Source organism: Ahaetulla prasina, chromosome 2, assembly GCF_028640845.1.
Source record: "Ahaetulla prasina isolate Xishuangbanna chromosome 2, ASM2864084v1, whole genome shotgun sequence".
In the NCBI taxonomy this organism is placed as follows: Eukaryota; Metazoa; Chordata; class Lepidosauria; order Squamata; family Colubridae; genus Ahaetulla; species Ahaetulla prasina.
The window spans coordinates 237,133,802-237,149,849 of NC_080540.1; the positions used below are offsets into that span (position 1 = coordinate 237,133,802).

General features: G+C 34.1%; 1 protein-coding gene across 2 annotated transcripts in view; it reads right to left on the reverse strand.

Moving 5' to 3' along the window:
- The window catches only part of TUT7 (terminal uridylyl transferase 7), a 36,529-nt gene that overhangs the window by 11,977 nt on the left and 8,504 nt on the right, over window positions 1-16,048 (reverse strand). For both annotated transcript variants that reach the window (XR_009153383.1, XM_058168560.1), the window contains exons 5-14: window positions 15,220-15,397; window positions 14,767-14,855; window positions 13,557-13,608; window positions 10,889-10,958; window positions 8,855-8,981; window positions 7,068-7,187; window positions 5,431-5,562; window positions 3,600-3,780; window positions 1,183-2,282; window positions 324-474 (exon numbers count right to left, since the gene is read on the reverse strand). Coding sequence is in view for 1 of the 2 variants with exons in the window: in XM_058168560.1 (XP_058024543.1) it covers window positions 324-474; window positions 1,183-2,282; window positions 3,600-3,780; window positions 5,431-5,562; window positions 7,068-7,187; window positions 8,855-8,981; window positions 10,889-10,958; window positions 13,557-13,608; window positions 14,767-14,855; window positions 15,220-15,397 (2,200 nt within the window). In the remaining variant the exon portion in view is untranslated. The remainder of the gene's footprint in view (window positions 1-323; window positions 475-1,182; window positions 2,283-3,599; window positions 3,781-5,430; window positions 5,563-7,067; window positions 7,188-8,854; window positions 8,982-10,888; window positions 10,959-13,556; window positions 13,609-14,766; window positions 14,856-15,219; window positions 15,398-16,048) is intronic.

A 16,048-nucleotide genomic window follows, 5' to 3' on the forward strand; every position in this document is an offset into this window, starting at 1 on the left:
AAGTAAGAGACACACAAAACAAGCTGTTCTTCTATTGCTTTCAAATAGTTTTACAAATAAAAAATGTTAGTTACAGCCATTATGGGAGCAGACATCTAGCAACACAGATCCAGATACAACTTGCATAACAGGGCAAACTTTGGTAGGAAAATTTAAATAAAAAATGGAGAATCACATAACTGGTAGCAAAGAAATGGGACAACATCTTTCTTTTCTGATAATAAATAAACTCCTATATTCTAAGTAGAATATAGTTGCAGGAAACTATTAATACTTTTTCTGTAAAATTAACAAATAATTAAAATATAGTTCTTCCAACTTACTGTAACACTGGATGCACACTTGATCCAGAATACTGGAAAACTTGGATGTTAATGGTGGCAAAGGATCCAGTTCAATTTTTTTAAAGTCTTCTGGACAATCCTTCTTTAGATGACCTTCTCGCTTACACAAACTGCATACAATTGTAGGAGTCTAGATCAAAAGAAAAGATTTATCTAAAAATGTCTCTTCTCTCAACTTTATAACACCACCTAACTCCCAAATGCTCAATCTTGAATATATGATGGATGAAATCTAATGTACTTCCTGTGACTTTAGTAGACCTGAGGACATAATTCTCCCATCATCCATCACCCAAATATTTTTCGATCTTCTAACCCTTCCAGAGCAAATATTTAATATCTTTATATCTCAATTTGGTCTGATACTTTGGTTTTACATTATGAAACAGCCAAAATGTGTTGTAATATATTGCAATTGGGACAAGAATTCCCACATGAGAAATGTTTCTCAGCTGCTTAGGAAATCAGTGATGGAGTATATTATGAATAGTGTATGCATCACACTGCACTACTGTAATCAAAGATGACATTTAACTTTACATTTTAAATGCTTACCCTAGAAGTTTGCTACGATCTTCTATTTACAGTACTTTAACAGAAGTTCACAGCTAATTTGTTTGTGAACACAATCTGGCAGGAATTAATATTTCAGGATTCAGTTGGGTACAGCCATGGATGGAAACGGCTTTAAAGCACATTTGAATCCAGATTCTTATAAGTAGAATTTGTAGATCAAATTTTACCAGTGTGGATGTTAAGTCCTACTTCTATGGATAAGTCTGTCCTGGAATTAAAGAATTATATGATTAGTAATACTTTGATATATAGGTGCTATTACCTTGCCTTTTGTGAAAGCAGTTTTATTAAATTCATAGAAGCATTCAGACCTGTTACTCTGGTCTACTGGCTTGTTACTTTCAGTAAGTATGTCTTTTTCAGGATCATCTTCTTTGTTCAAATCTACACTCGAAAGTTCATCTACTCTCTTCTTTAGCTCAATGTCCACATGAGCAATAAGAAATTCTTCCTCTTCGGAAAGAGGTTCCTCAACACCAGATCCAGTGTATGTATTGTCCAGCTCATCTTCAGTATTGACTATGTTCTCATGTTGCCCTTGGCTTTTAATACTATGCTCTTCATCTTCTTCCTCTGCCTCTTCCTCCTCATCTTCTTCTTCCGAGTTATCCATTTCAGATATTTGTTCCTGAGTTGGAGGTTCCAGTTTAAACAGGGAATCATCCAGTTCATCAGTACCTTCTGTGCTCTCCTCATCAATGTCAAGTTTATCGTTTGGAATACCACTCTCTTCTAAAGCAAACTCATCAAGGGCAGCTACTACATTTTGAAACATTTCCAAATCAGAAATGCTGTCTGTTTCAACATCGTGCTCATTAATTGGAATAGCAAGATCTCCACTTTCACTGTCTTGGTTACTAGCCAAATGTTCCTGCTCATGTCCCTCTTCCTCTTCTTCATTTCCACTCTCAGTCTCTTCACAGCTTGGTTTAAATTCCTCATTGTCACCCGAAATGAATTCTTCAATTATACAATCTGAGTCCTCATAAGACATTCCTAAATGTTCACCATCTGCCAACTGTTCTTCCACAAAGTTTTCATCAATAAATACCTGAGAAGGTTCACACATATGTTCTTGAGGAAAATATGGACTTTTCTTGGTAGAAGTTATACAGCTGTCTAATACAGTAGTCTCCATTTCATTATGGACGTTTTTAATATCAGGGATTGTTTGCTTAAAGGCATTCTTCTCAGGTTCTAGAAGTATTGAGCCCTCTAAAGATTTTATTTGGTTGTTTTTTGCATTTTGTTTATGAGGCAAGGCAAAATACTTGTAAGTTGACCGTAAACAATGAAGTATATACTCATATACTAACTGACTATTAAGAGTTCTTGCCACATTCCTCTTTACGGAGTAAGGATCTGAGGAGGGGAAAAAAGGTAAAAAGTGTTATGGAGAGTTAAATATTATGCTCATGTTTTCATTCTTTAAACGTATTAACCAAACAAGAATTGGCACTAATTTTCCTCAAGCCTTTGAATCAACTCATTAGGCTGAGAAACCTATAGAAATACATTTTACAATTGGTTGCTTAGTGATATTTCAAGGTTCCAGTGGACCTATTTGGGGATACTTATGAGCTGGATTCAATGACTAGGAATCAGATGCCTCCTCAGTCACTTAATTATAATTCAGGCCTATGCAATCCAGCCGCATTTATACCTGTTTGCACTGTCTCACAGTCATAGCACTGTGTTTTATGACAGTTGCTGAAAACAGGCACTTACTTCCAATTTTCAGCAAAACCTTGTCTACAGCAAACCATTGGTTCACTTAACAACCATGGTATTACGTAATGACTGTGGATTAGCTTAACAACTGTGATGGTTTGCTTAACAACTGCTGCAAAAAAATTCATAAAATCAGGTAGGTCACATGACTGACCCGTTTTACAAACTGTCACAAGTTATGACTGTGATGAGCAGTTGTAACTCGAGGTCAGCCTGCGTATCACCCAATCCACATGACTAAGAAATAAACATTTAAGGCTTGCAACATGAATACAAAGAGCATGAGAACCAATTTAATCATTGTTCCATTGGCCACAAGTTCTGAATTTTCACAATTTATTTTACTAAGCCTCACTAAGTTAAAAAAGAAGCCTGCCTTTAAAATATACTCCAGCTGAGATTCTGCACAGTATATTTTGAGAATGTTAGGGAACTGCACCTTTCTGTTTCATCAGTAAAAATTATATCTGCTGACTAGAGTTAGTTCTGTAGGGACATGGTGGCTCAGGGGCTAGGACGTTGAGCTTGTCGATCGAAAGGTTGGCAGCTCAGCGGTTCGAATCCTTAGTGCTGCCGTGTAAACGGGGTGAGCTCCCGTTACTTGTCCCAGCTTCTGCCACGTAAAAGCACGTAAAAAATGCAAGTAGAAAAAATAGGGACCACCTTTGGTGGGAAGGTAACAGCGTTCCATGCGCCTTTGGCGTTGAGTCATGCCGGCAACATGACCACGGAGACGTCTTCGGACAGCACTGGATCTTCGGCTTTGAAACGGAGATGAGCACCGCCCCCTAGAGTCGGCAACGACTAGCACGTATGTGCGAGGGGAACCTTTACCTTTACCTTTAGAATTAGTTCTAGGTTCTATCTTTAATTCTTAATATATAGTGATATAGGTTTCTCCTATACTGAACATAGCTAAACACTGGCAAGCCAATTTATGTAATATACCTTCCACAGCAATTCTTTTTTTAGGCCAGTCCTTGGATTCACGAGATACTTTTTCTTTCAGCCGTATGCTTATCACCAAGTCAGACAGATTAAACTCCAAGGCATAAAAACGAAGCAGTTCAACCCACAGCTGTCCAATTGGAACTGAACACTGTTGATTTGAATCAAATACTAAAGGAACCTGTCAATCAAAACAAAAATTGAGTCACTGTGTTCACCCAGAAGCCATATTTGGAAGCTGAAAAATATTACTATACTATTGTTAATTCTTTTAAAGAACAAGTGTAAGATAATGACTAAAACATCTAATGAATCAATAAAAAGGGAAATAGAACAACGCCCTGTAAGGAGGGTTGGGCTGAGACGGAATGACCATCCCAAGTCACCAATCCAATTATCATGCCTAAGGCATCTTCCAGTGTCCTATTTTTTAGGCCAGCAAATTCACCACTTGCTCTTTATGTAGGCTAAATACTATTCAAAGTATTTATATAAAATACTTTATATAAAGTATAAAGTGTTGCAGACAAATTAGGAAAGTACTCCTGTGATCAGATTAGATTTCTTTCAAATACCTGAGCTCTGATAAAAGCTCTGCTTGAAAAGCTCTGTTATGGTTAAAATGTATAATTCTGTCAGAGCACAGGCTTGTCCTCGGAAAAAAAATGTATCAAGAATTTCTTTTTAAACATTTAACTTGTTTAAATGGACATAGTATATATACATCCCAAGCATACAGGTAGTCCTCAACTTACAACCACAATTGAGCCCAACATTTCTGTTATTGAGACATTTGTTAAGTGAGTTATGCTCCATTTTACAACTTCTTGCCAGAGTTGTTAAGTGAACCACTGTAGTTAATAAATTAGTAACATAGTTATTAAGTGAATCTGGCTTCCCCATTGATTTTGCCTGGCAAAAGATGATCACATGACCTTGGGACAGCAATGGTCTTAAGTATGAACCAATTGCCAAGCATTCAAATTTTGATCACATGATCATGGGGTGGCTATAAATGTCCCAAGCGTGAAAAATGGTCATAAATCAGTTTTTTCATTGCCGTTGTAACTTTGAATGGTCACTAAATGAACTGTTGTATGTCAAAGACTACCTGTACTCAAACAAATTAGCACAATGGCTCAGTGATTTATTCTTCATCTATAAGCAGATGGGAAGAGAGAGGCAAAGATGATTCTGAAATCTTTTCCATTAGGACAATTCCTCCTCCCCAAAGGATCCTTATCATCAACTGCTATAGGAAAATAATTCTAGAACAGAAGGAAGACAGGTTAAGAAATATCCTCCTCAAGCCAATTCCAGCTGACCATCCCATCATACATCAACACTGGTCATCATCAGTCCTACAGGAAGTATACCAATTAGTGGTTCCTCTAAAAAATGTGGCTTTTATTAATAATAGGATTTTATTCTGCTTCTCAAGATAACTGTGATTTAGCTTACACTTAAAATTATTCAAGTATCTAATCAAAACTGAAAGGTGAAAAAATATGGTAGACATATTATTACAGTTCATTGGTGTACTTTTATTTTAACTATAACATTGTGGATTCTAGTTTCTGTATCTTTGTTATGTACTTAGCTCTGAAACCAGACAAACCATTATAGAACATACTAAATATATCAATTATTTTATTTTTTAAATGAATATTACACTTGTTAAATAAATGCCCACATTTATTTGATGGCAATCTTTTAATTCTGAGAACTGCAATCAGTTTACTGAAACCAACTTCATTATAAATTAGCAACATAAGCTTTTTAAAATGTACATTTAAAACATTCTATCCCTACAGTTAATTTATTAACATACCTTTCCCGTTTTAGGAGAAGATTCCTTTGAAGAAGTGGGATCAACACCAGGGCTGTATTCCCAGACCACAGTATTATTTTCAACTTCTTTAAGATTAAAATTCACTAATTTGTTTAATGAAAATCCTTCAATCTAATGTAAGAAAAAAAATCATTAGAAATAATTACCTTAGGGAAAAAAAATCAACATTAAGAACACAAGATACTATTTTGGCCAATTCTATTTTTTGTTACAGTCATTTTAAAAACATCTGGATGTGATGTTTTGGAAGAGGTACTACCAAAGAGTTATATAATGTAAGGATATTATTGTTTCTAATTCCTGGGTTTTTTTTACATCTGGCTTTGTATTTTAATATATACTGTACATATTTTCCAGTTTTCCAGTATTAATGAAGTATTCCTTCTATAATCATAGCCAATTTAGGCTGTTGGTATCAATGAGAAGCCATAATTGTTGTCTTCTACAGTACATTAGTTTTCATTAACAGCGAGTCTCATTGGCCATTCTTTACGCTATTAAAGATATTCTTTCTTCATTACAAATTTGGGAAAAAGGCTATTTCCCCCCTCAAAATAGTATTCAAATCAACAAATATTATGAACTATTTAAGTACATAAAAGCAACTACTAAAGAAGAATGAATAGAATAGCCTTTTCTTTATATCTTAAACATGGTTTCAGCCCTAAAACACCTGATCCGAAAAGACACAACTAGGAGATTATCTTCCTAAAGGTATTTTTTCTAGGGTGCGTGTTGTAATATCTAAATCTGAGACATACAAAAGTAGATTTTATTTTAATATCTTAATTGATTAGCATGATCAAATGGAAGATGGCAATCTCTGAGTTAAACTCTGCCCTGATAACTTAAGATGCTATAGCCGAACTCTGTTAATTCTGGATCCAGCACAGAACTTTAAAAATGAACAAAATGTCATCATCATAATAGGTCTGAGCTAATATCTAGATTAATTTTCTGAAAGTATTGTAAATGGGATTTCATCATTGCTTGTTATCTGCTACTTATTCCCAACTTTAGGACATTTAATAACTGCTTATAACCAATAAAAGCCATTATAGCGTGAATCTTCGCTATTCATAGGACTATCGATCAAGGCAGAATCTGCTCTCAATACAAGCAGTCAGAAAAGGCATGCTATGGGTCTCATTTCATTCAGAATTGAGAGAAATGCTAATCCAGAACACGAATTTCCTGCTCAAGACATGACTCTTACTCTGCTATCATTCAGAAAAGCAATTAAGACTGTGCCATTTCAAAGAGCTTTTGGAGAGGAGGGCATTATGTAGACTGCCAGTTCTTTAATGTATGGCCCATGAGCAGTTAATCAGTCATACCAATAAACTGTTACAGTGCTGTTAATTGATTTTGATGTTTCATTGATTTTGAACTGTATTAATGTAATAGATGCTGTATAAGCAATAATAAATAAGTAACTTTCTCCCTGTTTTGGAAAAAGAGGGAGAAAGTTATTTATTATTGCTTATACAGCATCTATTTGGAAAATAGATGCTTACTTTTGGAAAAAAGTAAGAATTTATAATCTCAAGATTACATAAACAAAACACAAACTGAAAACATTTTATCTGCATTTAAGAATTTTTATAGACACATACCCATGAACCTAAATAGACAGGCAGAAAAGGTTCTTTCCTTTGTTGCAGAAAGAAAATAACCATTAGAGCAAATACGTAAGGTGGTAAACCACCTTCTTCAGGATGATCTATACAACATAGCTAAAACAGAAAGAAAAATATTGATTAAAGTAGCATTATCAAATGTTTCAACTTGACAGTTCATGAATTTGAAGAAATTAATCAAACACTTACTATAAAAATTATTTAAATATACTCCTAGGCAAACTGAAAAGACAGTTGTATACTTCTACTTTTGAGTCATACACTTACATGCAGCTACAGCAATTTTATAGACTTGGCCATGACACAGTATTTATTTACTTACCATCATATCACCACATCAAATAAAGTTAGCTGTATAATCAAGGCAGACATGGCCACTCCTTTTCACCAGCCTATATGACTAAGTCTTATAAGCTTAATGTAAGGAACAGCTGAAGGGTGTATATTAAGCATCGTGTGATTGACAGAATGAAGCATTCATTTGTGATGGAAATACTGCATTCTTTGTACTGCATAGTGTATATTTAAAGCTACTCTTATAGAAGAAAATTATAGAGACTGAAACAAACTATGGTAGAGTTAGAAGAAAATTAAGAGATCCAATGACAATTATTTACAATGATTGGGAAATGAATGAAAGCGGTATATGTGTGTGTGTCATACTCTGGCAAAGCTGCACAATCCAAAAAGTCAATGAGCTTAACTTTATATTATAACTTGATATAGCTTAACCATAAGTTCAAAAAAATTTATTTTATTAACTTTATTTATTACCTCCATATCCTTCCAATTAAGACTCATAATAGTATAAAAGCAAGCCTATCATCTTCTGATCAACAAACTCATGTTTACCTTTGGGAAGAAAATTCAAAATCTGGAAGAGCCACAAATACTACCCTCTTCTAAACTACTTTAGGATTACTGATATATTCTTCTTATGGATGTATTTTCTATTCATGATTAATAAGGAAAACTGCTAAATATTTAGCTGCTGTCTTTAAAACAGGTAGTCATCCTTATGTGAGATACATTATTTCCACTTAGAAGCCCTAAGAAAGAGAGCAACTCCTGATCTTTTCTTTTATAACAGAACTATAGAAAATTACCCCTTAAAAGACACATCTAAATGGAGTTCTAAGATGAGCAACTTTTTTTTTTTTGAGCCGAAGCCTCAGCCTTTAAATTATATGCCAATGAGCATCACTAATAGAACATTTTAAACCTCTTCTCTTTAAACTACATAAGGCCAACAAAATTGGTTCAAGATTTTATGAAACAGATGGGGGGGAGGGGGAGGGGAGGGGGCTATGACCATAGCCAACTCACCACCGCTAACTCACCATGGCCAACTTGCCACAGGACAACTCGTTGCAGGACGAAAGTTACACTAATATGAAGAAATGGTGGAATAGAATCATTAAAGAAAGGATGCAAAAGGACGAACAGAATGCAGGGACAGAATGAAATGTGAATGGCAAAAATTAAAAACAATATTTATTTTAAATAATTAAATAGAATTATTAAATTGTCCCACAGCAAGTTGTCCCATAGCTAATTGACCATGGTGTGTTGGCTGCAGCAAGTTGTCCCATTCCAGAGGGGAGGGCGGCTAAAGGAAGGGTAAATCCCTTTGCAGTAGTAGAAATATTGCCCAACATTTACAGGATGCATCTTCTTACTTTTTCCAAAACAGACTGAGTACACATGGAATGTATAATTGATTATGTATTAATAAACATATTTTGCTACTAAACCAAACCTACCTTTGCCCAGTGTCTGAAAGCAATGACCAAGGACACAAGATGAGGCTCTAATCTTCCAACCATAGCCAAGTGATTTGTTGTCAAACAAGCATTATCATTTCCTGCACTTACTCTGCAAACAAGGCCACTAAAATAACAAACACAGAAATGTTAACTTTTTCTCACTCTGGGATATGCAAAATGAGACAGAACAATATGCAACTAGAAAGTAGTGGCTGTGGTGGAAAAGAATAATGCTACATTCTCTCTATCTTTTTTCTGCAATAAAATTTCTGGTAGAAATCAAGGTGATGCAGCATCATGAGCAGAACTTTCTCTTCAATGGCAGCGAGTAATGATTTTGCCCAGGACGTTAAAGAGAACTTTATCTGCTGCTACCCTGTTGTTACTGATGATGTTACTGCTATAAATTCCACCTTCCTGCCCACACCAGACTCAAGTCAGCTAACAAGAAGTAGTAACTTAAAAAGTATTTACAATCTAATAGGGATATTTTGAATCATTTAACTACATTGAGTTTTAAAAGATAATCATTTGAAATTATCATTCTGCATTTAAGATAGCTTCTGGGCAAGACCCTTGAATGAAAAATAGCATTTTTTATTTCAAGCTAAATGGGACCACTAGATTAACATATGCTGGAAGTATATCCAGAAATCCATCAAAGAGAGAAGCAATTACAATGATAGTTCTTTGAAATTATTTAATACTAACTTCTATTGTTTGATTATAGTATATAAACTTGCATGTACATTATTAATTAGATTTTTTGTCAGAACAGGCCAGTGAAATGGCATTCAGTTAAAAATAAAAGAATTTAGGAATGATTAGGGTCTGTGTTAACTAAATTGCATATCTACCATATTTTTTATTAGCAGTGAAGTCCATTGATCTGAAACAGTGCTAAAGGACTAGGCAAGGGACAAGTTATCATAGAAAAAAAAACTATCTATGTGGTTACTATGGTAGATGTTGAAAATGACTTGATGGCACATAATCAAGCTGAATACTAAAACTATGGCATTTTTTTGCTCATTTTTATAGTATTAATCCATTCATTGAGACTTATTTCAGCATATGTAAGTTAGGATTGCAGATGTCTATGGAGATTCTCAATCATCCAGGTTATAGTTGTCCCAAAAGTGCTTTTTTCAAAAGGCAACTGAACATTCTTGTTTCATTTCCTTGAAAATGTTTCACTTCTCATCCAAGAAGTTTCTTCAGTTCTAACTCAAGTTCTAGTTCTAATTAAGAAAGTCCAGTTGCCTATTAAAAAAAGCATTGCTGGGATTAGGATGCAGCTATTATATCACCCTAGTAATATTCCAGTATCCCAACCTTAACATTTTTGGATAGAAATCCTACGTAATGTAAAACATGCTACTTGGAAAAAAGCAAATCTAATGAGATAAAGAACCGAGACACCACCAGGCTACTTGAAATATGAAATCAAAGACACATCAGTGAAGTAGTAGTAGTAGTAGCAAAACACTTATACAACATTGCTAAGAAAAATACATGGCTGCCATTACAAGCAATTGAGTTTAATCTGAGAGTGAAATGTATTGTTAAAAGGTGAGTAGTTTATAACAAATGAAAGAAATGTTGCATTCAATGGGAATCTGTTATGAAAAAATATAAGAAGGCTGTCAACTTACAGCTGTAAAGGAGATTAGATAACCATGGATGTTAAAGCTACTCATACCTAGTAATTGTGATTCTAAGACATGAAAAAAATCATGGCTGCTATTTTCTACCAATAGTATCACTTGTTGAGACCACCGGCAGCAAAGTGCTAATGCACCCGCTCGCAGCTTCTCAAAAACTTCCAAATCAGCACTGTAGGATCAAGATGCTAAACTAAATAGGCTTTTCATTTGATCCCATGGGTTTTATGGTCTGGAATTCACTTTTATTGTCGCTCTGTAAGTAGCGTTCTTTGAATTTGTTTAATAAAAATGATAATTTAGGTGTGGCCATATATAATTTACATTATGATATATTATAGGAACACACAAATTTGCTAACTGAGACCTTTGTTTTTCTTTGCACACCACCACAGGCACTTTAGCATGGAAATCTGCATCAACATCAATAAAAGACTCTACGGGAAAAAAGAAAGCCACATTAATCATGGTACCAAAAGAAACATGCCTACCAATATGTCTCTCCTGAAGGAAAAATGAAACAGAAAATATATGTTTTTTTCCTGTAGTTTATTGGTGGACTCACATGGATGTGATTTGCATGAAACAAGTGAAATCACAGTATAGAATTGCTATTTGAAATTATCAGGTGTGGGTGCTCCACATGGTAACTTTTGTTGTATATAGTTTATTGCACTTGTTAAATAAATCTTAACAACTGAACTTCAGTTTCAATAGCAACACAAATCTATTTTGGATTATAAGAAAATGAAGTAGAATATATTTTCAAAAGTTTAGGGTTTTTTAAAAGAAATACTCTGGCCAGTTATACAAAATACATGCTTGGTCTTACGTTTCTGGTACCTGCCCTTCAAACTTTAGCTATGACTAGACAATCATTGGGTCAGCATCTCAAAGCTGTTTCCTTACCAGATTTTCAATGCCTTCAACAGTGACACAGCTCCTAACGTAATGCCTTCACTGGAAAAGTTCTTAAAAATTGGGGAGATATTCAGATTGTATCTGCTTTGAAAATAGCCCATGTTGAACTTTATAGCATGGTCAAACATCAGGAGTTTATCACAGAAAATGTTATAGGACAATTTGTATCATGTCATAAATGCAGATTTTGGACACATTCTGTAACTAAGCCCATATGAGCTATCTTGGTTCAAAAATCATTGCCCTACAATTCAGAGTTTTGCCCAATTAAGATTATATAATCAACAAGTAGATTTCTTGACATAAACTCATGTTATCACATATTATACTGAATATCTGAAGATTTATACCCCTTCTTTCAGCAGCAAGCTTTCATTAGTTCCTGAGGCCTCAGTAAGCTGGCCAGGTTGTATCTTCATTAAGACATGAAACTAGCTACATGGATATATCATATGTAAGTTGAGCTGGACTAGCAAATGGCTTGACTGTAAATTCTATTTTTTTCATTCATATGAAAATACACTTGGATTGAATGGCAAACAGGTTATAATTAATACAATCCACCTATTATACAGGCGCATGAACAACTGTTATAGAATGAGATATGTCAACTAAATATTCTGAATATTACCTAACTGCTGGAGACTCTCTAGATCAGGGGTGTCAAACTCACGGTGTCATGGCGGCGTCACTTGATGTATCAGGACTTTTTTCCTCTTTGCTATACTGGGCGTGGTCGTGGCCAGCGTGTGACGCATCTGGCCCATGGGGCCAGGAGTTTGACAGCCCTGTTCTAGATAACACAAATGCTTTTACTGGAAGCTTTTTTTTGTTCCGATTTACAGTATTCTTCAGTAAAACTCCGTTCTGAAAGAAATGGTTTCAGTAGCATTTTGTTTCCAATTTTAGTATGTGTTTAAGTATATAGTATGTGTTTAAGTATATTTTATTCTTGCTAGACTAGCCCTATAAACCAGCAAACTAGTAGAACTAGTGTTCATTAGTCTTAATGAAGTTATAAATTAGAATTCCCTATGGCAATCTAGTACAGGAAAGGCGTTTCCCTTTGTGCTGCTAAAAGATTCCTGTTAGTACATAACTCTAATCAAATTTAACAACATTTTGGCATTACGTCTTCCCATCACTACAATCCCTAAAGAATTTATGGGCAATGATTCATTCATACTTAATTTTTAAATATACTAGGGTGAAAATCACAGCTCAACAATCAAATTACAGGCCTGACCCCAAGTATTTCCCATTCCAACCCAACATTTCAGTGTAGTGTCACTTATAAAGGTAAAGGTTCCCCTTGCACATATGTGCTCATCTCCGTTTCAAAGCCGAAGAGCCAGCGCTGTCCAAAGACGTCTCCGTGGTCATGTGGCCAGCATGACTCAACGCCAAAGGCGCACTGAACGCTGTTACCTTCCCACCAAAGGTGGTCCCTATTTTTTCTACTTGCATTTTTACATGCTTTCGAAACTGCTAGGTTGGCAGAAGCTGGGACAAGTAACGGGAGCTCACCCCATTACATGGTAGCACTAGGGATTCGAACCGCTGAGATGCCGACCTTTAGATCGACAAGCTCAACGTCCTATCCCCTGAGACACCATGTCCCTGTAATGTCACTTATACTAGTGCACTAATGTCCGTTTTTTGCTGTATATAGAAATGCACAATTACATCTATCATTGAGAAAATCAGAGATGGACATAATAGTTGTATGAACTCCATGCACTGGATGTTCCCAATGGTAGAAAATGATTGGACGAAAGAGGAAAGAAATCAACCCCCTTATTCTTTGATGCTCTTACTCATTCTGAATATCTTCTCCTGAAAGATTGGGAACTTTTTAATATAATGTATCATTGCAAGCTATGGGTTACAGGAAAGTTACTATTCTGCTCCTTTAAGAAAGAATTATCTTTCTTAATTAATTATTTATTAGAGCAACAGCGGAAGTTTTTCAGTGATGAAGAAAAATTCTGATCCAATATAATTCTTCTGATCTACAGTACCAACTATCCACAACTAATTGTTTATCAGTGCAAAGGAATGCTATTTTTTCATGTCAGAGGAGGAAAAAAATTAATTATCGATTGAACTCTTACCATTGTTCTTCAGGCTTTCTTGTACAAGTAAGAGAACATCTGGTTGGGACATCTATGAAGAAGAGCAGAACAAAAGTTAGATAAATATAACATTTTCCTAAGTATTTTCTAGCAATATTTCAAAATATCAGTCAGGCAGAACAATTAATTTTCTAATCTCTTTTTGATTTAAACTATCCAATTAGTAGGGTCCTGTTTTAAAATTTTAGGAATATAAAATTACTTTTTCCTAATGTTACAGCTGCTCTAACACAACTGTTCATTGTTACTTGTCTTTTGCCAAAGATCCACACGAACCCCCAAAATTTATTTATTTATTTTATTTATTTATTTATTTAGATTTTTATACCGCCCTTCTTCCGAAGGACTCAGGGAGCCAAATTTTAAAACAGTACAATATACAATTAAAACAAAAACTTAAAATAAACATATTCCATAAATGGCTGAAATTTAAAACCATCAAATTTAAAACCCATAAAATTCATAAATAATAACCCCAATTAAAATTATTTAGAATTTAAAAATTTAGGCCAGTCCCGCTTGAATAAATAAATGCGTTGTGACTCCTTTAAAAACTGGGTTTTTTGGCTCATGCAGATTCTTAAAAAGAGTTTGCTATAGTACCTGTCAGTACTGCATGAAATCTGAAAAACTTTATTCTCAAAGTGTTCACAATGCTGATTAATACATTAAAAGAAGGGAAGTTATCCTGTGGTAAGGCAGGTGGCCAATACATTTTTAATACATACATTAAAAAATAAATTTAATTTTCAATTTTAATTTATACCAATAGGGCTGGATTTAAGCTAATGTGAACAGTCTCCCACTCATATAGCATCTTATCCTTTTCCTTGCAGATTATATAGGTTCTAAAGAGTACTTCAGCCATCTACTAGATCATATGAAGAGCTCTTGTTTCAGAAGAAACAAGTAGTTGAAAAATGGAACATTTTATATTGATAGAACAATGCTATTACATTCAATCCATAAGTATATGCAGATTCAAAAATTATTGATAAATACTTCTGCTAAACAAATAGAACATGTTATTTCTCAAAAATAAAAAAAGATGTCTCAAATGAACACATTCCTCAAACTTGTTATTTTAATCCATCAGTTTACAATATCAACGTGTCATAAATATAGATTGAAGAACCAGACTATTACAACCCAGTTTATCCTGTATTTGCTAATAACATTAATATCTTACATTGGGTGGAAACTGGATATCCAGATTTATATCAGAATTTTTAAAGCCAAATCTGCTCCAGGAAGAACCATATAACCTTAGAGAACAATCTATTAATGAAAGAAAATGAGAATATTAAAATCAAACTGAAAAACCAAGAGAAGCCCAGTGTTCTCCAAAACAATCTAATCCAGAACGTTAAAAGGAATTATTATGAAGGCTGAAGATGAAGGCTCATCTTTCAAAACCACCTGAAGTTAGCTCATCAGTAATTAAGAGACAAAATTTAGACATTCTTATGCTTTGTCTGTATCAATTCATTTTGTAACCTTTTCACTAATATGGTATTTAAATGTTACTGTTTTAGGCTCATATTTTGCATTATGCTGATAAGATGCAGGGGAAATATTCACAGCCATGACATGTTAAAAGTTATTAAAATAAAAATCTATGTATAATAATCATAATAATAACCTGGCAATTTTGGTTGAAGTATATTTTCCATAGTAGTTTTGATTCCAAGCCTTTGTTCCACATCTTCATTATTTAATCCAAACTCTTCTACTACTTTTTGAACGGCTATATGGATAGCTTCAATTTGCAAAAGCGTTGGTGGAGGAAGTGCATTCAGCAGTTGTTGTTCTTGCTTTTCCTTTAAAGATAAAATGTAAAGCAATCTAAATATGTCAAATATTTTAACAATTTAAGAATATCAATGCTAGCGCACAAATCACTTAAATAATAAGACTACCTGATTTTCCTTCATATCTTGGTAAAAAAAAACCAACAACTAATACATTCAAATGTACCTCCAAAGGGCATTATAATTTATTTTTTCAATAGAGAATTTATTATCAGAATATAGAAATCCTAATTCAATCACAAAAACATTATTTTTGCCAGAAAAAGAGAGCACACATAAAATATTATTAATGTATTCAAAAGATTAGATCTAATTTTAGTCATAACTATGGGTAGTTAAATCAATGATTTCAAATTAGAACTATTATTCAACTCTATTGATTCCAATAACATTAAATTTAGTGAAATTATACATTTCAACTCAGAATTAATTCTAAGTTTAATTCTAAATTAGAATTGGTTTAATTCTAAATTTCATTAAATTGAGATCCAACCCATTGTGCCTACATGAATGACAGCTGGAAGAGTAACAACACAAAATATAGATATCTATCTCAAGAAGCTTAAATATAAAATTCCACACCAAAGAAAAATAAAAGCATAGCAAACAAACCTCCCAAAAAATAGCTGCCAAGGCAGCAAACCAATTATGACAAAATAA